This window comes from Oryctolagus cuniculus, chromosome 4 (genome assembly GCF_051225735.1).
Source record: "Oryctolagus cuniculus isolate XC-2025 breed Fujian yellow rabbit chromosome 4, ASM5122573v1, whole genome shotgun sequence".
Taxonomy (NCBI): Eukaryota; Metazoa; Chordata; class Mammalia; order Lagomorpha; family Leporidae; genus Oryctolagus; species Oryctolagus cuniculus.
This window is the reverse complement of record NC_142870.1, coordinates 84,096,920-84,122,222: the sequence shown is the minus strand read 5'-3', so window position 1 is coordinate 84,122,222 and position 25,303 is coordinate 84,096,920. Positions and strand designations below refer to the sequence as shown.

Here is a 25,303-nt window from a genome sequence, read left to right as displayed (position 1 = left end):
TTTAATTTACAAAAGTATAATCTTAGGTAGGGTGTCCAGGCATCTATATTTTTAAAAAATAGTTCTATGATTTTGAAAGACCTAATTGTCCCAGAATCAATTCATTTACTATTGTAGTTGCAATTAGAAATTATTTGCTATTGATTCAGTTGGTCTATATTCCTCTCTCTTAACGTCCAGATATATCCACTTACATGTCTTATCCTCAAAAAACCAATACATCTAAACCTGAGTTAATCATGTCTCTCTAGCCTATCTTAACCCATATCTCTCCCCTACTGCCAGGACTCTAGTTTTGGATGCCATTATCTCTTCAGTGAATTATTAAAAAATATCCTGATTATCTTCAATAAGGCCATATTATCCATTGGGCACTAGACACTGGGGCTTAGGTGATTTTCAAGGACCTGAAAACTTATTTGAGACCTAAAGAGGGAAAAAAAACATGCAAACTGAAATTAATAAATTCTAAAAGTATGCAATTATTTCACATAGTTTTTATTATCTAATGTTTGATAGAATGTTTTTATGATCTAATGCTTGATGTCAGATAGAATGAGGAATGCCTAGAACGTAGGGAGGTCTTCCTTTATCCCAAGTCTGGATTTAATGTCCTGTCTGTATGTTTGTTCAGGCAACACCTAGACCCTTCTTGTTATTTAACAACAAAAACAATAACAAAAACAAAACAAAACAAAAAAAAAACCTTTTCTGCCCTCATTATCTATTTTCTATTTGTTCTTCATATATAGTATAAAATATAAATATAGTATAGGATATATGTATATATATTCTACCAGATCACATGCCTGTCTGGCATTAAGACTATATTTACAGCCCTTTTTCTTTCCTTTCTGGCCTTTTGCCAGTGTGGGCCCAGGGGGTCTTTGGGCCACCCGCCCCATGCTTTCTGGCCTAGATGCTCCTCCACGTGGCTGGCTCCTGGTACTCAGAATGAATCTAGATTTACCTCTCTCCTTTTAGATGGGGGCCCTCACTCTCCTATGCATTTCTCTCACTGAATAAAAAGCTTAAAACGTTTTTTTTAAAAAAAGACTATATATACAGGTTTTTTTAGGTTTCAGCTTGGGATTAAGCACTGGCCATGGGGATATATGTAGAAATAATATGTATAAGTTCTAGGAATTGTTCTCAAATGCAGGGAATGGATCTGTCTTTCCTCCTTCCTCCTAGCTGGAATCTGAGTATGATGGCTAGACCCTGATTAATCATTTTGGATCATGAGGCATTCAGTATCCTGGGTCCCTGCTAGTCAAGTAGCCACCATACCATGCCTTTCACTCCCAACAGGAGAACTGAAATTCAAGCTTTAGGAAGATACTACTGTTTTTAGTTTTCTATCACTTCCAAACAAACCTAATCCCAACTGATATACTCAGATAGAGCACTTCGTACAAAGATTTACAGTCGCTGACTTGTGGGTTTCTTCCAAAATGCTAGGTTCTATAGAGGCAGAAACCAGGGAGTATGTGTAATTCACAGTATATTCTGACACCTCACTCTTTCCCAGCACATCCCACACATACACTTTGGTCACTGAAAAATACAATTCCCATTTCACTTTTTTCCTACTTCCTTAAATCTATTTTTTCATCCTAAATCCCCTACTCTCAGAAAGTAAACTGAATCATCTTCGAAATAAGTCACCTAAAAATTGACACTAATAGATCAAGAAAACTCATTAATCAATAAAAAAAAAATCCCCAGAATAGATGTCACATAAAGCTGCAATCAGATATGAAAAATATTTGGACACAATGAGATTTCAATACATATAGAATTCTTACATGTAATTCTCACATATGTATGTGTGTATGTACACACACACACACACACACACACACACACACAGATGCAAATCTGGGTAAAATTAAAAAGTTCCCAGATCTATAATCTTAAGATTCTAAAATTTTATTATTCAAATAGCAAAACACAATTATTTTAAACATAAGATTTGTAACACAAATGAAAAGCAAATTAGGATACTAACTCATTTAACCAAATGTAAGAAATTTTAAAATATAGTTCTGGATTCTGTAAAACAGCCAATTCATTTTTAAATTCTCCTTTTCAGTACCCTCTTCTACAACATGTAACAACATATGGTTATTTTCACTTTTAATTTTATTTTTGATTACACATTTAACCCATATCAATCTTTTATAGCATCCAACTTCATTAAGTAAATGAAATATGCTATTTTTTTAAAAAAATACAAATTACTGATCTATAATACAGAATCAAGAAATAGCCCAACATTACCTGTGCTCCAAGATCTTTCATGTAGGGTCCGAGTTCACTAAATAAATCATATCCTTGATGAAAGAACGCCAAATGGGCATACATAAAGGATAACATCTAATAAGGGGAAAAGATTACTACTTTAAAATCCATTCCTAGATAAATATTATGCAATTTTAAAAATCCTAACACTAGTTAATGCTTAAAAATTATTCCACAAGAGCCCAAAGTGTCAAACTTATTTAAAACAGATTGTTATTTTTCTTGAATGAATATTTCAGCAATATTTGCAAGTACGGTTAAGAAATTTAATTTAAAAGAAATTTCCTAGTGATTCAAAATTTTAACAATGCCCAAAACTTCAGTTTTTCAGACTATCTCTAGATGATCAAATTCATACAGTTGATTCAAATAAACAAATTTTCAAAAGTTTCACTGTCTTCCTAAATATATTAAAAATATCCAAGGGCTCCTTCAAAATCATTAGCAAACCTCAAATTACAAATAAAAAATGAAATGGTAAGGAGAAATACAAAACCCTCAAAATAAAACAGTCACAGATATTTTACAACCTACTAGATCATTAAGCACAACTTGAAATGGGGGAATCCTTGGTTTTCTTTCCTAAGACAACAAAATGAAGTGAGTCAACAGACTCTTTGAAAAGATGAAGGTCTCTATTTTCATCCCACAAACCCAAAACTGTTATTAATAGCTTGAGTTTTTTTTTCTAATTTTTCCTATGTTTTATCTATTTGTGAAAGAAAAATTACCCTTATTAGTGAAGCTTTTACATGGTAAGGAATTATATAATTAAATGTATAATATGTAAATGATCTTGCAAATATCTACATTATTTCCAGCAAGACGAAGCATCTTTTTAATCCTCTGAAATCCAAAATAGGTCATAAGGTACTTAATATTCAGAATCCCTTTTTTTCTAGTAGAAAAAAAGCAATTTAAAAAAAAAAACGAAAGAAGAACAAAACTCATAAAAATAAATTATTCTGGAATTAGATAATGGTACAATAGTGATAACTATACAATTTTGTGAACATAATTAAAAGTTACTAAATTATATTTTTAAAATAGTAGGGTTAGGGCCGGCGTTGTGGCTCACTTGGTTAATCCTCCGCCTGCGGCGCCGGCATCCCATATGGGCACCGGGTTCTAGTCCCAGCTGCCCCTCTTCCAGTCCAGCTCTCTGCTGTGGCCCGGGAGGGCAGTGGAGAATGGCCCAAGTGCTTGGGCCCCTGCACCAGCATGGGAGACCAGGAGAAGCACCTGGCTCCTGGCTTCGGATCGGCGTAGCTCCAGCCGTAGCGGCCATTTGGGGGGTGAAACAAGGGAAAGAAGACCTTTCTCTCTATCTCTCATTGTTTAACTCTGTCAAATAAATTAAAAAATAAAATAAAATAAAAATAAATTTTCTTAAAAAAAAACAGTAGGGTTAAAGCTAGGGCTTTTCACAAAAATGGTAAATATGCTCATCTATCAAAATATATAGCAAGCATATTAAAAGACAAATTACAAACTAGAAAAAAATATATGACAAAAGAGTAACAGTCTTAATATGTAAGAGAAGTACAATCCTATGAAAAAGACGAACACTCCAAAAAAAACAAGAGATCTCTATGGAGTACACAAGTGACCAAAAATATATACATATGGAAAAAAAAGTGCTCCAATTCATTTGTATTAATGAAACTAAGATCAAAAAAACATGGAACATACTTAAATATTCATTATTGGGTGAAGGTAATTGATGTTATATTATTCCAGGTCAGCAAATTATGACCTGTAAACTATATCAAGCCCCAAAACCTATTTTTGAATAGCAAATGAGCTAAGAGTGGTGTGTATTTTTTCAAATGGTTAAAGAAAACAAAGACATGAAACTTAAAATATAAGAAAAGAAAACATATAAAAGTATATGATCTTCAGGCTTCTGGGTCAATTAACACAGTTTTATTGGAATGCAGTTATAGCCACTCATTTACATATTGTTCACGGCTGCTTTCTCATCACAAGGGCACAGTAAACACACACAGACCACACAGTCTGCAAAATCTGCCATATTTACTAGCTGGTCTTTTACAAAAAAGATTTGCCAACCTCAAGTATATTCACATGGTAGAACCCTTCCTGGCCATAAAAGCCATCCTTAAATGAAGACTACTCATGATTCAATATTGTGTTAGTGAAAAAAAAGAAACTTACAAACAGTAAGTTGAATGATTAAAAAAAAAAAAATTAAACACAGGGCTAGCGTTGTGGAGTGGCAGTTAAGCTACCATTTGCAATGTATCCTAACTATGAGGACTAGTTCAGGCCCTGGCTGCTCTGCTTCCAATCCAGGTCCCTGCCAGTACACCTGGGAAAGCAGTGGACAACCATGTGGGAAACCTACATGGAGTTCCTGACTTCTGGTTTTAGCCTAGCACAGGGGTGTTGCAGGCATTTAGAGAGTGACCCAGTGGATGGAAGATCTATGTGTGTGTGTCTCACTTTCATTCTGCCTTTTGAATAAATAAATCTTCTAAAAATTTAAACTGAATTTAAAAAGCACATTTATTCATATATTTTCAGCTATACAACAGAGTGGTTTTGCCCCTTGTAGTAGGACTTATAAATGTTTTCTATTTTTTATTTCATACATTTTTTCAATTTTCTACAATTAACACACATTACTGTCAATCTGAAAAATGAGAGAAAACACTATCTTCTAAAAAAAAGAAAAAGGCAGGAAATATAATGTCCTTATCTAACAAGATATAACATGAATACAAACATAACATAAGGAAAGAGTTGAGTGCAGACAATGATCTAAAGCAAGTTAAGTACAGTATTTTTTGGAGAAAATTGCTTCAGTAAACAAACTTAAAGAGGAGGAATTATTTCGAGGTTCTTAAAATATGAAAGTATTTGATGCCATACCACACCATCCCTGCCTACCTCCTTGTTAGCTTTAAGACACACACACAAAAAAAGGGGAGGGGAGCAAATTCTTAAAAATGGTATATCACTGTCATATGAGTGAAGAGGACCAGGAAGAAAAAAGATAATCCTCAAATTTCATCCCACAGTTGTATAATGATACACCAAAGAACAAACCTAACACATCATCAATCTAAGAAATGCATTCATATAAGTTCTCAATCTCAAATATTTTAAATTTCTAAATAACACATAAAGTTATAGAGAAAAAACATAAATACTTTGAGTTTGGGCAGAAAAATTTAAAAGCCAACACAAATATGAGGAAATTTAAAAACTAAGTGTAATGCTATTTTATTTTTATAAATTTCAAAACAAATCCTGAAACATTCTCACATGTTTTTACACCAACAATTTCCAGTAATTCATCAAACAGCACTGGGCATCTAGTACATGTAAAGCATCATCTCAAGATAACAAAAGATTTTTAAAAGTAAAGTCTACCTTTAAGGAAACTCACAGTATATTAATAGGTGAGTTACACATAAACAACCATAACATGAAGGAGACAAAAGTGGCTAAGTGTCACATAAGAAACAAAAATAAATATCAGAAAGAAGGGCAGTTAAAAGCCCAGAATGCGTTAAAAAAAAAAAAGCCTAGAATGTATACACTCAATGCTGCTTTAAACACTTAAATAGGTACATTTAGTTATATAGTAAAATACTTAAAATGTTGTTTCAATTAATATCTTACTGATTTTAGGATTTCAGATCTCCTTTTTGATTGAAGAACATTAATCTGAAGGAAAATACATTTGGTTAATCATCCATGCATTACTTTAAAAACCCATAATGCAATATGGTAAAACTTATTCTACTGGTTCAATACTCTTCCAGAAAGCGAATAAAAATAAAATTCAAGGTTTTTTTTCAAGTTTTTATACTTCTTTTACAAAAGCAGTTAGGACAAACATACTTATGAATTTCCTATTCACTTTTGAACTCAGAGAAAAAATATCATTTAAGTTATACCATGGTGGCAATGAAATCATTGACACTTGAACTTCTAAGAAATCTATCTCTCCTGGCCACCAAACACACACACACACACACACACACACACACACTCACTCTTTCTTCTGTTTATCTGATTGCTTATCAAGTCTCAACATATAATTTTAATGCAAATTCTCATCACTTTACCACTACTATCATATTTCTGGACTGCTGCAATATTTTATGAACTAATCCCACTGCTTCCATTCTTGACTCACTACAATCCATTCTCCACATGCCAATCAGACTGACCTTTTTAAAAATATAAATAAGATCATGTAACTTCAGCTTACAGTCCTCTAACTCCCTACTGTGGCTGGCTCAAAGCCCATTCTGATGTGGCCCTTGCCTACCTCTCCAACTTGGTTTTCATTGTGTGCTCCAACCACAGACCAAGACCACTCTCCCTCCTTGATGCCCTTGTTCTGGCCATTCTGTCTACATGTCATGATGTTCTCACCAAATGAGCATGAGACTATCTCTTACCAATCAAGCCTCACGTAAGTCTCATCTCCTCATAAAGATCTAAGGTAGGAGCCAACGCTCTAGCATGGCAGGTTAAGACACCACTTGGCAATGTTGGCTTCCCACATGAGCAAAAGTTCTTGTCCAGGCTGCTCTGCTTCTGATCCAGCTCCCTGCTAATGTGCCTAGGAAAGCAGCAGCAAATGGCCCAGGTAATTGGGCCACTGACATCCATGAAGGAGACCCAGATGGAGTCCTGGGCTGCTGGCTTCAGCCTAGACCAGCGTGGGTAGTTGCAGTCATTCAGGGAGTGAACTAGCAGATGGAAGATCCATCTCTCATATATAACTCTGTCACTCTGCCTTTCAAATAAATAAATATTAAAAATAAAAAGTCCAAGGTAGTCTTTTATGTACTGTCCAGTATATCATCCCAATTTATTTTACTCCAAGCATTTATAACTACCTTAAATTTTCTTATTTATACTAAAGCCTAAGTTCCATGAGATCTGGGTGTTTGCCTTATTCTTAGCTCTAGTGCCCAAGTGGAACAATATCATTCAATAAATATTTGTTAAATTAAACCTAAATAATTTTAACTGAACTTACTGAAGGATCAGTAAATTAAAATTTTTCCCTTTTTTTCTTTTTCCACTTTAGTGCCAGAAGTCTAAACACAGAGGCCAACCAACAGTTTACAGCTACAGTTTTCTTGGGCACAAAACACTATGAAAGGCCTAGTAGCACTGGTATAAATTCAAACCCATGTATAAAAATCTCTTTTATGGGATCTCTCTCAACTCTAGAAATTCAAAACATTTTATTTGCCTTATGTAAGCTCAATGAAATAAAATGTTTATTCAAGAGAATAATTCTGGGGCCGGTGCTATGGCATAGAAGGTTAAACCTCCGCCTGCAGTGTCAGCATCCCATACAGGTGCCAGTTGAAGTACCAGCTGCTCTACTTCTGATCCAGCTCCCTGCTAATGCACCTGGGAAAGCAAGTACTTGGGCCCCTGCACCCACGTGGAGTCCCAGAAGAAGCTCCTGGCTCCTGGCTCCTGGCTTCAGCCTGGCCCAGCCCCAGCCATTGCGGCCATTTGGGGGATGAACCAGCAGATGGACGATCTCTCTATGTCTCTCTCTCTCTCTCTCCTTCTCTCTGTATCTCTGCCTTTCAAATAAATAAATCCTTGGGGAAAAAAAAAGAATCATTATGTTAATATTGCCAAAAGATTACAAAATATGCCTTTTTAATATATTTTCCCCACTGAATTTAAGCCTATTTTATAATTTTAGAGCACTGATTAAAAAAAACAAAAACAGGGGCCAGCGCTGTGGCACAGCAGGTTAAAGCCCTGGCCTGAAGCGCCGGCATCCCATATGGGTACCGATTCAAGACCCGGCTGCTCCACTGCCAATCTAGCTCTCTGCTATGGCCTGGGAAAGCAGTGGAAGATGGCTCAAGTCTTGGGCCCCTGCATCTGCATGGGAGACCCGGAAGAAGCTCCTGGCTCCTGGCTCCTGGCTTCAGATCGGCGCAGCTCCGGCCATTGCAGCCAACTGTGGAGTGAAGCATCAGATGGAAGACCTCTCTCTCTCTCTCTCTCTCTCTCTGCCTCTCTTCTCTCTGTGTAACTCTTTCAAATAAAATAAATAAATCTTAAAAAAAAAAAAAAACAACAAATAAAAAAATCCAAGGGTGAGTGCTATGGCACAGCAGGCTACGACACTGCTTAGGACACAGCCACAACCCATGTCAGAGTACCTGGGTTTGAGTTCCATCTATACTTCTCTTCCAGCAACCTGGTAATGTGCACCCTAGGAGGCCCAACCATTTGGGAGATCTGGATAGAGTTTTTGGCTTCTGGCTTTAGGCTGGCCCAGTCCTGGCTGTTCTGGGCATCTGGGAAGTGAACCAGCAAAATGAAGATCTCTCTCACTCTTTCTGGCCCTCCCCTGCACTCTCACTCCAAATTTTAAATAAATAACTATTCAGTAATAACAATAATTGTTTAAAAAAAGAAAAGAAGGGCAGGTATTGTGGTACTCAGGTTAAGCCACTGCTTGAGACACCCACATCCCATATTAGAGTGCTGAGGTTCAAGTCCAGGCTACTTGGAGTTTCCAATCCATCTTCCTGCTAATGTGCTTGGGAGGTAGGAGGTAGTAAACCACCACCCAAGTACTTCGGTTCCTGCCACACACACGTGGAAGACCCAGATGGAGATCTGGCCTACTGGCTTCAGTATGGCCTAACCCCAGTTGTATGGACATTTGGGGAGTAAACCAGCACATGGAAGATCTCGCTCTCATTCTATTCATACCCCTTCTCTGTCACTCTGCCTTTTAAATAAATAAATCTTAAAAAAAAAAAAAAGTCTAAACTTTGCTTTACAAGGCACTAGTTTCTTCTATATGTCTGTTTCAATGCCTTTTCAGTTTTGAGAACCAAAACAGTAGTTTTAAAATGTTTTAAGTAAAAGCAGAGATTATAAAGACTATTCAAATTTTAAAGAATTGTCAAAAAGATACTTTATGACTTTTTTCTATCTTGCAATAAAAAAAGCATTTAAAATCTTGAAAAAATGTAAAAAATGTTTTGAGAAGCTAAATCATGACAAACTTCATACATTTGGATACTTTTTACTTCCTATGCCCTAAAATAGTCACTTTGGCCATAAAATGATACAACAGTTTCTCATCCAAAAAAATCAAAAAACCTAACAGTTATTTGTGTTGAGACAGAGAAACCTAACTTAAAACTACAGAACTAATAGCAAAGGAAATGGATACTTTTTAACATATAAGTTTGAAAATAGTATTTTAGCTAAACCATCTCCATATAAAATTTGTAACTTAAAGCCAAAAAGCATTTGTTACCCATCTATTTTCCAAGCACTGGACTAGAAACTAGGGATACAATCTAGGAACAGGAAAGACACAAAAATAAATATTTACAATACAAGTGATGAGTGGTCTAATTGCAATGTTTATGAAAATATTATCACAACCCAAGGAAGGCAGAGACGAGAATGACCCATTCTGCCTCGAGAAGTCTGAGTAACCCAACTTGCCTGAGAATAGGGACATGAATTAGTGATGCAGCAGGTAAAAGTAATGCAAGGAAGACCAATTTTGTCAGAGTATCTTAATATCCTAGACACGAAACACTAAGATTGAGTTAGGCCTGAAGCAAAAGTGAGGAAAGAACAAATTTAAGAGGCACAGAAAAGGAATTTTCCAGACATTTTGGTGGCTAGATTTAAGAGCTTGAAAAAAGGAAAATGTCTGACATAATTCTATTTTGAACTTCTGCAAGAATAAAAGGGTGATGCCATTCAGTTAAATAAAGTCCAAAGAGAAAGAGAAGCCATTTCAGAAAAAGACAGATTTCAGCTAGGGATGTGAAAATTATATAAGTACCTCTGTATAAAACGTATTTTGTCATTTGTGTATAGGTAGCAGCTCAAGCAAGGGGCATAATGAGACTGTCAAAGAATAATAAAGAAAGAATGGAACCCTAAAAGAAAGGCTGCAAAGGTAGACCAAGGAGGGAAATCCAAGGCAGAATCTGAAAAGAAACAGAGGAGTACATAAAAGTGATTGCCAATAAAGACAAAAGTTATGCTTCAAGGAGGGTGTAGTCTACCTTACCAGTGAACAGAAGAGTCACTAATTAAAAATGAAAGTATGCATGATGTATAATAATCAGTGTGATTAATAATAATGAAGATATGTGGTAAAAGATTTATATATAAAGATGTTACCACTTACATTTATTAAAAATTGTATTTTCATTATTGCCAGTAAAAACAGGCATCATCTAAACATAATAACTGAATCTTAATTAAACCAGCATAGCAACTCCATAAAACAAAATTAGTGTAATAATTAAAAGTGCTATTTGAAACATTTTAAAATTGGGGAAATTACAATATTAAATGAAAAGAAGAAACCAGAACCAAAGCTATACAGACCTACACGTGTGTGTGTGATACACAAACAGATAACATAGACAGGTGAAAATCCATAAAAGATTATGTTTTCATATTAAAGTCAAAGAGAAAGTACTATTTATTCATTTCAGTGCATTCACTCAAAAACAACAATGTGCCTAGCAAGCACTGTTGGAAAATACATATACCTGGAGTACATAGTCAAGGGCTATATGTCGAAAACATTTTCTTGTGGCTGTCAAAATGTTTGTGGCTTCTTCAACTTCATGCTGTTTGTTTCTTTGTACTTGGGCATTTTTTGCCAATGCGTTTTCTTTCTCTTCACTGACTTTTTCAAATTGCTTCTTGGCATCTTTAAATTTTCTAAGATCTCTAAAAAACAAAAACTTAGTGAAATTTTCACAAAACTTTCTTGATCAAAAACTTCAACAAAATAACATTAAGAATTAAATTCTTTTTTTTTTTTTAATTTTTATTTTTTGACAGGCAGAGTGGACAGTGAGAGAGAGAGACAGAGAGAAAGGTCTTCCTTTGCCGTTGGTTCACCCTCCAATGGCCGCCGCAGCCGGCGCGCTGCGGCCGGCGCACCGCGCTGATCCGATGGCAGGAGCCAGGAGCCAGGTGCTTCTCCTGGTCTCCCATGGGGTGCAGGGCCCAAGCACCTGGGCCATCCTCCACTGCACTCCCTGGCCACAGCAGAGAGCTGGCCTGGAAGAGGGGCAACCGGGACAGAATCCGGCGCCCCAACCGGGACTAGAACCCGATGTGCCAGCGCCGCTAGGCGGAGGGTTAGCCTAGTGAGCCGCAGCGCCAGCCTAAGAATTAAATTCTTACATTGATTTGTTTCACCATGTCTGACATCTACTAGCTTTTCCAACTAAAAGATACACTGTTTCTCAATTACACGCTGAGTATCCCTTATGTGAAATGTTTACAACCAGAAGTGTTTCCAATCTTGGAGTTTTCAGATTTGGGAATGCTTATATAGATTATACTGGCTGAACATATCTAATGTGAAAAGTCAGGCTTTGAATTATGTTTTTTTAATTAGGGCTCCATATTTATATTTATATTTATATTTATATTTATATTTATATTTATATTTTAACCCTGATACAGCTAGCTAACATTTCATTACTTAAAACTTTGTATCTTAAAGCATAAATAAATTATGAAGCTCACATTACAGAAACATAAAAGGCAAAGTTGATGTTTTTTCTGAAGGCAAATTAAAGGACATCCTCCATTTTATAATAAAAAAATTTTTTTTGGTCAGGCAGAATTAGACAGTGAGAGAGAGAGTTATAGACAGTGAGACAGAGACAGAGAGAAAGGTCTTCCTTCCGATGGTTCACTCCCCTAATGGCCGCTACAGCTGGTGCTGCACCGATCCAAAGCCAGGAGCCAAGTACTTCCTCCCGGTCTCCCATGCAGTTGCAGGCACCCAAGCACCTGGGCCATCCTCCACTGCCTTTCTGGGCCACAGCAGAGAGCTGGACTGGAAGAGGAAGAACAGGACTAGAACCCGGGGTGCCAGCGCTGCAGGCGGAAGATTAGTCAAGTGAGCCACGGCCCCAGTTTATAATCAAATGATTTTTAAACAGTGGTATACATAAGAATCACCATAATGCACTTTGATTAAAAAGTAAATCTCTGAGACCCTTTAGTAGAGATTATAATTCATTATATTCTAGCAATCTGAGGAGGTTTTTTAGGACACATATTTCTTTTACTGTTATGGGTAGTCTATATTTCACATTTTAAGAAACAAAACTTAGGGTTAATCTCATGTGTATAAAGTTAATTGAAAATAGACCTTTGTAAAAAATAAGAATGGGATGGGGCCGGCGCTGTGGCGTAGCGGGTTAACGTAGTGGCCTGAAGCGCCGGCATCCCATATGGGCGCCAATTCAAGACCCGGCTGCTCTACTTCCAATCTCTGCTATGCTCTCTGCTATTCTCTCTCTCTCTTTCTCTCTCTCTCTCTCTCTCTCTCTCTCTTTCCCTGCCTCTCCTCTCTCTGTGTAACTCTTTCAAATAAATAAATAAATCTTTAAAAAAAAATAAGAATGGGATTAGGAGAAGGAGGAGGAAGAAGAGTAGGAGTGTAGGTGGGAGAGAGGGTGGGGTAAGACCAATCATATGTTCCTAAATCTGTACATATGAAATGTATGAAGTTTGTATACCTTAAATAAAAGGTTTCTAAGTAATAAAAAAAAATAAGAGGGGGAGAGTTGTGATATTAAAAAAAACAATCTGGGGCCAGCGCTGTGGCTTAAGGGGTAAAGCCACCGCCTGCAGTGCCGGGATCCCATATGGGCACCGGTTTGTGTCCTGGCTTCTCCAATTCCGATCCAGCTGTCTACTATGGCCTGGGAAAGCAGTGGAAGATGGCCCAATGTTTGGACCCCTGTGACCTACATGGTAGATCTGCATGAAGCTCCTGGCTCCTGGCTTCAGCCTGATTCAACCTTGGCCATTGTGGCTCTTTGGGAAGTGAAGCACCAGATGGAAGATCTCTCTCAACCTCTCTGTCTTCCCTTCTCCCTGCCTCTATGGCTCTTTCAAATAAATCTTTAAAAAAAAAAAAAAAAGGAAAGAAAGAAACAACACTGACTTCTTATTAGAGAGAATTAGTGGGTCAAAGAGCATGAATAAAGTAAGTCTGTAAACACACATATTCATCAATTCCTAAAGAACTGTACCAATAAAGGGTGTCTAGCAGGATCCTTTTCAACAGTCTGAAAATCTGAAACCCTGGATTCACTAATAATCTTAGGTAAATCATATAACATTCCTTTATTTTACTTTTGCTATCAGGAACTTGAAGACAAATGAATTTTTTTAAATTATACTAAAGTACACCTACGAAAGAATAACTCTTTGAAAGGAGCCATACATTTTTTTTTTTGTTTGTTTTTTTGTTTTTTTGTTTTTTTTTTTGTTTTTTATTTTTTTGACAGGCAGAGTGGACAGTGAGAGAGAGAGACAGAGAGAAAGGTCTTCCTTTTGCCGTTGGTTCACCCTCCAATGGCCGCCGCGGCCGGCGCGCTGCGGCCGGCGCACCGCGCTGATCCGATGGCAGGAGCCAGGAGCCAGGTGCTTCTCCTGGTCTCCCATGGGGTGCAGGGCCCAAGCACCTGGGCCATCCTCCACTGCACTCCCTGGCCACAGCAGAGGGCTGGCCTGGAAGAGGGGCAACCGGGACAGAATCCGGCGCCCTGACCGGGACTAGAACCCGGTGTGCCGGCGCCGCTAGGCGGAGGATTAGCCTAGTGAGCCGCGGCGCCGGCCGAGCCATACATTTTTAAAGATAGATTCAATGAGGATATTCTGAGTATTAGTAGATTATAAAGTAATTTATAAAGCAGCTGCAAAACATCAGCTCCAGGACAACAAATGCTAACTTACTAAAACAGTAATTATTATGTAAATGACATACTATTTATAGCTTATAATGTTTATTATTATACATACTTATATATTATTACATAATAATAAATTTTCCCTATAACTGTATGTATTCTCAGGTAGACACTAAAAGGGAAAAACTGAAGGGGCTGTCGTTGTGGTACAATGAGTTAATTCACTGCCTGCAACACCAGCATCTCATAGGCGTGCCTATTCAAGTCCCTACAGCCAGCGCCGTGGCTCACTAGGCTAATCCTCCGCCTTGCGGCGCCGGCACACCGGGTTCTAGTCCCAGTCGGGGCGCCGGATTCTGTCCCGGTTGCCCCTCTTCCAGGCCAGCTCTCTGCTGTGGCCGGTGGAGGATGGCCCGAGTACTTGGGCCCTGCACTCCATGGGAGACCAGGATAAGTATCTGGCTCCTGCCATCAGATCAGCGCGGTGCGCCAGCCACAGCACGCCGGCTGCGGCAGCCATTGGAGGGTGAACCAACGGCAAAAGGAAGACCTTTCTGTCTCTCTCTCTCACTGTCCACTCTGCCTGTCAAAAAAAAAAAAAAAAAGAAAAGAAAAAAGAAAAAGAAAAAGTCCCTACAGCTCCACTTCCAATCCAGTTCACTACTAACATGCCTGGGAGAATTCAGTGGAAGATGGCCGAGTACCTGAGCCCCTGACACCCATTTGGGAGACCTGGATGAAGTTCCAGACTCCTGGCTTCAGCCTGGTCCAGTCCAGCGCAAATGGAAGATCTCTCTCTCTCTCTCTCTCTTGCTCGCTCTCTCTGTAACTTTGCTTTTCAAATAAATGATTTTTTTAAAAAAAGAGAGAAAGAGAAACTAAATTACTAATGTGAAAAACTAAAAACTTTCCTAATTTGAACCATTTAGATTTATAAAATAAATAACTCCAATTTATTTCACAGATAAAATGTGATAACTGTGACACAAAAGGTTCACTTCCATGACTCATTCTCATATACCCTATTATTCTCTTTCCAAAGAAAATACCACTAGCTTCACTTAGTTTCACACATAATGCTAGTTCAACCACCTTTGGGAGTTTGCTTTGATTTTTAAAAGATATTAGATTACTTACTTACATTTTAAAAAATTTTAAAGCTGTAATGACCCTAGTTATATAGCCTAAACACATATTAAAGATGTAAATAAGTCACTGGAAGACATAAAGTCTAATTCTCTCATGGAGTAATTCAAGAAGAAACGTAATATACACCTCACAAAGCAAATAACAAATTTCCAATATTTTCGGTAATTCACAGTCCATAATTTATTTCAACAGATACCAATTCCCAGATGTGATCATCAATCTTTCTTTCGTCTTTGCTGCAATTTACTTACTCTTTAACAAAGTTCTGAAGCTGTGCCTTAATTGATCTCTGAGTTTGGTCAAACAGGATCTAAAAGAAAAAGGTAACAGTAAGGAATTAGAAAAGTAAACAAAGAAAGAATGTGCCTTCTAAAATCTGCAATAAATAAATCTGCAAAAGAACCCAAAATTGATTTTAAGCCAATTTCACTTGTCTCAAAAACTAAAACTGCTTCTATTTACACAGAAAACAAATCTGCTTTAGCAATTAAATAGAAGGCTCAAATAGTGGAGCAACCTATTTCCTTAATTCTAATTCAACCTCTGAAGATGACCTAAAAGAGTAACACAAGTTCCACAGTGTCCACTACTGGTATTTCTTACTCCAACACAGGAAATCACACCAAAGGAAAAAAAAAAAAATACACTCCCTAACCGCCTGGTAGGTCAGTCATTTTGACACACTTGAGGACTTAAAACATTGTATATTTTGATTACAAGTAAACATTATACAGTATTTTGCTAAATGATTGTTAAGATTAGAGACAAGAGTACATGACAATGTCCTGCCTCACTTAAATTATGCTGCACACTAACAATGAAGTCTCCGTGTGAATTTCATCAGGTGTATCATGGGAATGCCAAATACTTTAAAAATTCACACATATTTTATTCAGAGTTTGAAAGAGTCAAATGAACAGGTAGAAAAATCAATATTAAAAAAAAAGGAAACACCATGTCCATCTATTTATTAAAAACAGTACCACAATCTCATTCTCTCTGAAAGTTTGCCATTAGCAAAATCTTCTGTTTTCTCCTAGATACATGCACAAAATCTGGACAGAGTACAAGGTTTCAAAATCTGTCAATTTACTTCAAGAAAATATTTTGATGAATTATATAAAATCCAAAGTTATGAACCTAAAGTAAGCATAAGAAAGGAAACAATAGGGGCCAAGGCTGTGGCACAGTAGGTTAACGCCCTGGCCTGCAGCACCAGCATCCCATTTGAATACCAGTTCAAGTGCAGGCTGCTCCACTTCTGATCCAGCTCACTGCTAATGCGCCTGGGAAAGCAGTAGAAGATGGCCCAAGTCCTCAGGATCCTGCACCCACATGGGAGACTTGGAATAAGTTCCTGGCTCCTAGCTCCGGATCAGCTCAGCTCCAGCCATTGAGGCCATTTGGGGAGTGAACCTGCAGATGGAAGACCTCTCTCTCTGTCTCTTACTTCTCTCTGTAACTCTCTTTCAAGCAAAATAAATCTTTAAAAAAAAAAAGAAGAAAGAAGGAAAGGGAAGGAGAGGGGAGGGGAGGGGAGGGGAGGGGAGGGGAGAGGAGGGGGAGAGGAGGAGAGGAGAGGAAAGAGAAGAGAAGAGGAAAGAGGAGAGGAGAGGGGAGGGGAGGAGAAAGGGAAGGGTGGGGAGGAGAAGGGGTGGGGAGTGGAGGGGAAGGGTGGGGGGAGGAGAGGGGAAGGGGAGGGGAGAGGAGGGGAGGGGTGGAGAGGAGAAGGGGTGGGGAGTGGAGGGGAAGGGTGGGGAGGAGAGGGGAGGAGAATGGGAGGGGAGTGGAGGGGGACAGGGGAGGGGAGGAGAGGAGAGGGGAGGGGAAGGAGGGGAAGGGGTGGGGAGGAGAGGAGAAGGGGTGCGGGGTTGAGGGGAAGGGTGGGGAGGAGAGGAGAGGAGGAAGGGAGGGGAGGGGAGGGGAGGAGAGGAGAGGAGAAAGGGAGGGGAGGGGAGGAGGAGGGGAGGGGTGGGGAGGGGAGGGGAGGAGGAGGGGAGGGGAGGAGAAGGGGAGGGGAGGAGGTGGGGAGGGGAAGGGTTCTTTGAAAGACAAAAACCAACAAAGCTTACTCAAAAAGAAACTGATAATCTCAGCAGAACTAAAGAAACTAAAGAACTAAAAAAAAAGTTCCTCATCCCAATAGAGAATATATTCTCTGACATTAAGTTATACTAGTAACTATTTAAGAGAGAAAAGTACTGACATAGCAACAATGAATTTCAAAAATTTATTCCAAGTGAAAGTTTCACACACATATAACAATACCCCCCACACAAACACAAATACTACATGACATGATTCCATTTATATAAGTTACAGAAAAAAGCAAAACCAGTTTATGGAAGAAAATCAAATAGTTGCCTTTGACAGTGTGCGTTGGGCTATCGAGTATGAGATATGGCTGAACATTCTAGATAATTGTAATGATCAACATCTTAAAAGAGCTTTGAGTTATACAGTGTTGTGTTTCTCAAAATTCATTGGATAATGGGGCCAATATCACTGTGCAGCACTTCTAAAACCAGCATCCCATAACTGCACTGATTTCAATCTTGGCTACTCTGCTTTCAATCCAGCTCCTTGTTAAGGTGCTAAAGATGGCCCAAATACTTGAGCTCCTGCTCCCCATGTAGGAGACCAGGATGGTGTTCCTGGCTCCTGGCTTCAGTTTGGCCCAGATCTGGCCATTGCAGCCATTTTAGAAGTGAACCAGTAGGGGCTGGTGCTGTGGTGTAGCGGGTTAAAGCACTGGCCTGAGGCGCCAGCAATCCATATGGGCGCTGGTTATAGTCCTGGCTGCTCTTCTTCCAATCCAGCTCTCGCCTATGGCCTGGGAAAGTAGTGAAAGATGGTCCAAGTGCTTAGGCCCCTGCACCCACGTGGGAGACCTGGAAGGAGCTCCTGGCTCCTGCATTCAGATTGGCGCAGCTCTGGTCGTTGCAGCCATCTGGGGAAGTGAACCACCAGATGGAAGACCGATCTCTCTCTCTCTCTCCCTCTCCCTCTCCCTCTCTCTCTGCCTCTCCGTAACTCTTTCAAATAAATAAAATAAATCTTAAAAAAAAAAAAAAAAAGAAGTGAACCAGTGGATGGAAGATACCTTTCTCTCTGCCCTTCAATTAAATAAATCTTGAAAAACATTCACTGTATAAGGGGCAAGAGTTTGGTGCAGTGGTTAAAACACCACTTGGGATGCCGACACCCCATATCCTAGTGTCTGATTTCAGTGCTGGCTCTTCTGTTTCTGATCCAGCTTCCAGCTAATGCATACCCTAGGAGGCAGCAGATGATGGCTCAAGCACTTTAGTCCTTACATCTAGGTGGGAGATCCAGATTCAGTCCTGTGCTTCTGGCTTTGGTCTGGTCCAGTTCTGGCTGTTGTCTGCTGAGAGGACCAGAGGATGGAGGATCTATCTTTCTTTCTCTGTCTCTCTCTCTTATAAATTAAGTGAAAATAAGTAAATAAATTTTAAGGGAAGGTGCTAAGTGCAATCGTTAAGACGCCACTTGGGATGCTGTATCCTATATTGTAGTATCTATTTCCACTTCCAATTCTGGCTTCCTGCCAGTGTGCACTCTGGGAGGCAGTAGGTGATAAAGGGTCCTTGCTACCTAATGGGAGATCCAGATTAATTGAGTGAACCAGTGGATGAAAGACCTCTCCCTCTTTCTCTCTCTGTAACTCTGACCTTCAAGTAAATAAATAAATAAATAGGTTTTTTTTAAAGAAAAGATTACTATAAATGTCAGTAAATTTTTTTTTCTTTCCTTATTAATGTTTTATAGTCTTGGCTGTACTCATAGTAAAAATGTAAACATAATTGTATCTTACAAACTAGACTTTCTACTCATAGCTATTTACACACAAAAACAAAAGTATATCTACATGGATTTGTACACACATTGTTAAAAGCATTTTTATTTGTAATAGTCAAAACTTATAAAAAACAACTCTCCTTCATGGTAGCTTTCAAATACATCCCTAAATTTTCTGATACTCCTCCCTTCAAACACAGGCCCCCAATTCTTCTCCACTGAATGTAGTTGGGCATAATGACATACTTACAGCAAATAGTAATGCATAGGAAGTGACAATGTATATAACTTCTGAGACTGGGTCATAGAAGGCATTAAAGCTGCCTCTTAGTCCTCACTCTTAGGTCACTTATTTTGGTAATAACCAGACTCTATGCAGTAAGAATACTGAAGAAGCTATGCAAAAATGTCTTTGTGGAGAAACTGAAGTCCCAGGCAACATCTTCACAGCAAGCTCCTGAAAGACTTGGAACTTCCAACTAGTCCTCCCCCAAATTTCTGGTCCAGATATTGACATAATAAATATTTGTTGTTTTATGCCAGTAGATTTTGGGATAATCTATTATACTAGAATAGCAAACTACATCCATCAACAGGTGAATGGATATACACACTGTGATATATCCATCAAATATAATATAATTTAGCAATAAAAAATAAATAAGTATTGATACACACAGTATTACTGACACTGATTACACAAAAAAAATGAACTAGACCAACAAAACTATCCAATTACATGCAATTCTAGAAAATGCAAACTAATCAATAATGATGAAAAGCAGATTAGTCATTGATTAGGAATGAGGAGGAGGGGTAAGTAGGGGAGATAGAATTACAAAATGTCACAGGAAAATTTTAAAGGCATGATTATTGTATTCATTCAACTGACCATGATGATGATTTCACGGAGTTATACATATATCAGAAGTTGTCAAATTATATACTTTATGTAGTTTATGTAAATTATTCCTGAATAAAGCTGTTAAAATCACTATATTCCAAAGCAAAAAAGAACATTTTTGTGTAGTAGTATCATTGCTTCATAACTGCAAGAACATTACTATCTATATCCTCCAAAGTATAGCATTACCAAAATTAAATTCTATTTGTATTTGAATACAGTAAGTTTCAATAATATAGCCTATACTCTGCTTTCCAAAGAAGTAAATCTTTTTTTTTTTTATGTTTAAAAATAAAACCAAAAGCTTCCACTCAGGTTACTCTTGATTCATGCCTGGCCCCAGTCACAGCATCACTATCTATGCGTTTTGAGGAAAGGATGAAAGCTGAGATGCACTTCACAGATGGCATCATCTACTCCAGGAATTTTAGTAGAATAGGCTACAAATGCATAAATGGCACTGATCCTTCCCCCAGTTCTTATCATTAAGGTGCCACTGGCTCTAAGTATAAATTCTCTAGTTTAACATTTTTGTGATCCGTTTAAATATTGTTCAAGTACCACAGCACAGTCTTCTGGTGATTTTACATGGCGTAATCACTCCTGTCCTTCCCAGAATGGATAAAAAGTTACACGGCTATGGCTTCTAACACTGAAAATTCATTGGATCTCTTTGGTAATCTCATTAGGCCTATAATAAACAGGCCTAAAATAAATCAAAAGGACTCTTCTTTAAAATCATCAGCAAAAGATCCCAATAGGTAGATGAATGTTTATTATTTGTTATTCTTTTCCTATATCCCCTGCCTGTACTAATCTGGTTTAGGTGCATATCAAAATCACAGGAAAAGCTAAGAAAGTAAAAGGCTCAAGCTTGCTGAAGGAAGATAGGATCCTCTGCATTTGTAGAATATTTGCAAGGTGATTTTGTTACACAAACATTGAGACAAACTGCTCTAACCCAAGGGTTCTCAAATTGGTTGCACAATGAAATAACCTGAGGAATTTTTAAATATCCAAATGCTGAAATAACAAGAAATACTGGTGAGACTCAGGAATCAGTATTTTAAAAACTCTCCAAAGTGTGAATGAGCATTAGCCACATCACATGGGAACTTGTTAGAAATACAGAATGTCTAGAACCATCAGAGTTGTTAGAAGTACAGAATCAGAATCTATTCTATATCGGCCAAGATCTCCAGGTGGCTTATTTGTGGGATGCAATGTACTCTTTCTCAAACTGGGCTACAGACTGGAATGATATACAGAGCTTTGAAAGAAGCTCTCAAAGATTCTGATTTTAGTCTGGGTTACAACATGGTTCATCCACCACCACTTCACTAAGAAGAACTCATCAAAAGCAGTTAAATCATTTTCACTAAAACTAGAAAAGGACTCTCTTCCAAGGCTGTCATAGCAGGTATAGGCCCTAACAGCAGGCGTAGGCCCTAGAAGTGGACAAAAATAAAACAGTCCTCTAGAGCATAGATCGGCACACTTTTTCTGTAAAAAGCTAGATAGTAATAACTATTTTAGGCTTGTGCACCACGCAGTTTGTATCACAACTACTCAATCCTGCTGTTCCAAGTGCAAAAATAGCCAGAGACAATATTGGAGCAAATGAGTGCAGCTGTGTTCCAATAAAAATTTATATGAAAAAAATAAATAAAGGCAGGGGGCTGGATTTGGCCTGCAAAGCATAGTATGCCAATCTGTGCTCCAAAATAGTTGTCAAAATTTAGAGTACATCAGAATCAGAGACTGTTGGCTCCCAGCCTTCAGAATTCTGGTTATATAGATCTGGAATGGGTTCTGAGAATCTGCATTTTAACCAAGTTCCTCTGGGTTCCAGGACAAATCTTTTTTTTTTTTTTTTTTAAGATTTATTTATTTATTTAAAGGCAGAGCTACAGAGAGGTTGAGGCAGAGAGAGAGAGAGAAAGGTGTCCTCCATCCGCTGGTTCACTCCTCAAATGGCCACAGTGGCCAGAACTGGGCTGAACCTAAGCCAGGAGCCTGGAGCTTCCTCCAGGTCTCCCATGTAGGTGCAGGGTACTAAGGACTTGTGCCATCTTCTACTGCTTTCCCAGGCCATAGCAGAGCAGCCGGATCGGAAGCAGAGCAGCCGGGTCTCGAACCTGTGCCATATGGGATGCTGGCACCACAAGCAGCAGCTTTACCTGCTAAGCCACAGCACCAGCTCCCAGGACAAGTCTTAAGGAATCATTCACCTCAAACTTCAGTAAAGGTTTTCAAATTTTACTGCATGTCAGAATTTCCTACAAAGATATTAAAAAGTCTAGTACTAGAAATGGGGCCCAATGTAGTGATGTTAAGTTTCCCAACACTCGGGCCATAGCACACATGCAGATGTTGAAAGGTGTAGTAAACTACCTATAAGCCATGAATAAAAATAGTATAAATGGCCATCAACAACTCCTCCCATGCCTCTATGTGCAGCATGCCATTTTCCCATCAAGAGGTACAGTTTAATTCCTTTACCTTGAATCTGGGATGGCCCATGGTCTTGTTTTGATCCACAGAATACATAAGGAGTGATGCAATGTGACTTTTAGACTTAGGCTTTAAGAGACTATACACCTATTAATTTCAAACCCTTGAAACTCATCGACCAGATTAAAAAGTCTGAGTTCTTTGCTGGGGTGAGAGATCAAATGTTGAGAAAAAAAAAAAAAAAAGAAAAAAAAGAAAATGAGACATTCCAAAAGTTGAAAAAGCCCAACCAGCTCTACCTACTGCAGCCACCCTGCAGACATGCTGGCTTCTCTAGCCACAGACAAGTTACCCAGCCAACATCAACTGGAGCAGGGTAAGCAGGCTCCCTAAATCCCAACCCATATAAATGACAGTGGTGGGTTTTAAATACTACATTTTGAGGTGGTCGTTAAGCAAAGTAACATAAGATTTTTGAAAGCTGAACATACAAGATATTGATGCTACACTTCATCTCAGCCAAAAGGCTGAGAAGTGTTAAGATACTGATGCTTATATATGGTGCTTTTAAAAGTAGTAAACTATTTTGACAATTTAGAAACTTATAACTGATAAAATTATATTAACACTATATATTTCAACAAATTTGTATGATTTTGTTAATTTTTTTAAGGATTTATTTATTTATATTTGAAAGGCAGAGTAAGAGAAAGACAGAGAGAGAGAGAGAGAGCTAGAGCTAGAGTGAGAGAGACAGAGACAGCTAGACCTATCCAAAGCCAGGAGCCAGGAACTTGTTCTAGGTCTCCCACATGGGTGCAAGGGCCCAAGCACTTGAGCCATCCCCCACTGCTTTCCCAGGCCACTAGCAGGGAGCAAGATCAAAAATGGAGAAACCAGGACTCAAACCAGCACCCATATGGGATGCTAGCAGCGGCTTTACTCACTATGCCACAGCACCAGCCCCTGTTAATTTTCTGACAGTAGTAATTATTATTTTGGCAAAATTATATAACTCTTTCCCCTACATTCCCATTAAATCATACAAAACTACTTAAATTATTTTAATCACAATTTGTTACTATTTATTCTTATTTTTTCCACATTTTTCCTGTTAACAATGAAAATGGAAAAGGTTGTTTCCTTACCATTAGGTATCCCGTTAGAACATAATTGATTTTGTTATTTTGTTAGCTGTTATTTCTTGGTATTTATTATTGGCTTTTGGTGTTAAATGACCAAAGACTAACTCTTGATGAAACTTCATCATTTTTTAAAATTACTTTAAAAATTATTTCTGAAAATGAAATTAAATGCACATTAAATAAAACACTTTAAATGGACTGTAGGCTGCTAGGATTAAAAAGATTTTTGAAAATTTGATTTTCTGATCACAGAGTAATAATGAGGTAATATATAATCTTTCATTATAATTTATTTTAAAATATTTTTAGAACACATATAATTATCACACATACACATAATTTTACATACTGGCAGTATAGTCAACAATGACTACAAGGTACAAAGTTATACTAAAAATTTACTTGGAGAGAGTTATTAGGTGCAACAGTTAAGATGCTACTTAGGATGCCCTCATCCATATTAGAGTGCCTGGGTTCAAGCCTCAGTTCCACTTTCTATTCCATTTACCTACTAACTGGCACCCAAAAAGGCAGCAGGTGATGGCTCAACAACTTGGGTCCCTGCCACTCATGTGGGAGACCTGCACTGAGTTCCAGACTCCTGGCTTTGGTCTGGCTCAGACCTGGCCGCAAGCATCTGGGGAGTAAACCAATGAAAGATTCTTCTTCCTCTCTCCCTCTCTTACTCACTTCCTTTCAAATAAATACAAATAATTTTTATAAAATAATTTATCTAAAAAACTGAAAATACAGCAAAATCATTTAGTTTCATCCATTACCAGCTTTTTACAAAGAAATTATATGAGACTATCAATCTCTGCTATTGCATCCAAAAATATTCCAGCTTCCAGAGTGTCGCTCCCCCTCTTCGTGGAGGAGCAACACAGGACCCTGCGCTGTTCTTTCTGTCTGCTCGGCCCTCCCCGGGTTTGCTGCTGGTTCTTCCCGGGTTGGCTACTATCCCTTCCACCTCCGTGGAAGGGCAGTTCCCCCTGGCCGCATTCCCCACTTCCGCAGGGGAGCGGCACACCGCCGGCCGGCTCTCTGGGGGCTGCACGGGTTCCCTTAGATGTTCCCCATAGATGTTTCCGGTGCATGCCGTCTCTCTCCTCCTTTATAGTCCTCCTCCGCCAATCCCAACTCGGCTGAGTACGCTGCTCTCCAATCAGGAGCAAGTCCTACAGTTAATTGGTTGAACTGGAGGCAGCTGTGCGGAAGCTGTTTACTTCTCTCCCAGCGCCATATTGTGGGAGAGCAGATGCATAGAATAAGTCCTAATTCGAGTAACTTAGTCTAGTCCGGATTGCTCCCCACAGATCCCCCTTTCTTTTTATTTTTTAGCGTTGATACGCGCCTGTCTTCGGTGTCCCGCGGAACACACTCTGCTCTACTTGCTAGAGTTGCCACAGGCTCTTACAAGTCCTATCAATCAGGAAAACCGAATCCGGGTCCTCTCTTCGCCATTGTGAGGAGGTTTTTAGGCGCTGATGCATGCCTGTGTTCGGTGCCCTGCAGCGCATGCTCTGCTCTGCCCGCAGGGGCTTACAAAACCTATCAGGCAAACCGAATCCAAGCCTTCTCATTGCCTTATTGTGGGGGAGACTTATTAGTGTTGGTTCGTGCCTATCTTCGGTGACCTGCAGCTCATACTCTGGTCGAGCTTTGCTGGCGCTTACCGCCTTAAATCAGGCAGACCGAATCCAAGCTTAATATTGTTGTATTGTGGGGAAGCCTTACTGATGTTAATTCGTGCCTGTCTTCGGTGACCTGCGGCGCATAAGCTGCTA

General features: G+C 38.8%; 1 protein-coding gene across 16 annotated transcripts in view; it reads right to left on the bottom strand.

Moving 5' to 3' along the window:
• ACAP2 (ArfGAP with coiled-coil, ankyrin repeat and PH domains 2) overlaps nt 1-25,303 on the bottom strand; it is a 159,337-nt gene that overhangs the window by 60,499 nt on the left and 73,535 nt on the right. For 11 of the 16 annotated variants that reach the window (XR_016232046.1, XR_016232047.1, XR_007924434.2 and 8 more), the window contains 4 exon segments: nt 15,446-15,504; nt 10,869-11,052; nt 5,956-6,000; nt 2,284-2,379 (listed from right to left, as the gene is read on the bottom strand). Coding sequence is in view for 12 of the 16 variants with exons in the window: in XM_089330231.1 (XP_089186357.1) it covers nt 2,284-2,379; nt 5,956-6,000; nt 10,869-11,052; nt 15,446-15,504 (384 nt within the window). In the remaining 4 variants the exon portion in view is untranslated. 16 annotated transcript variants of the gene reach the window in all.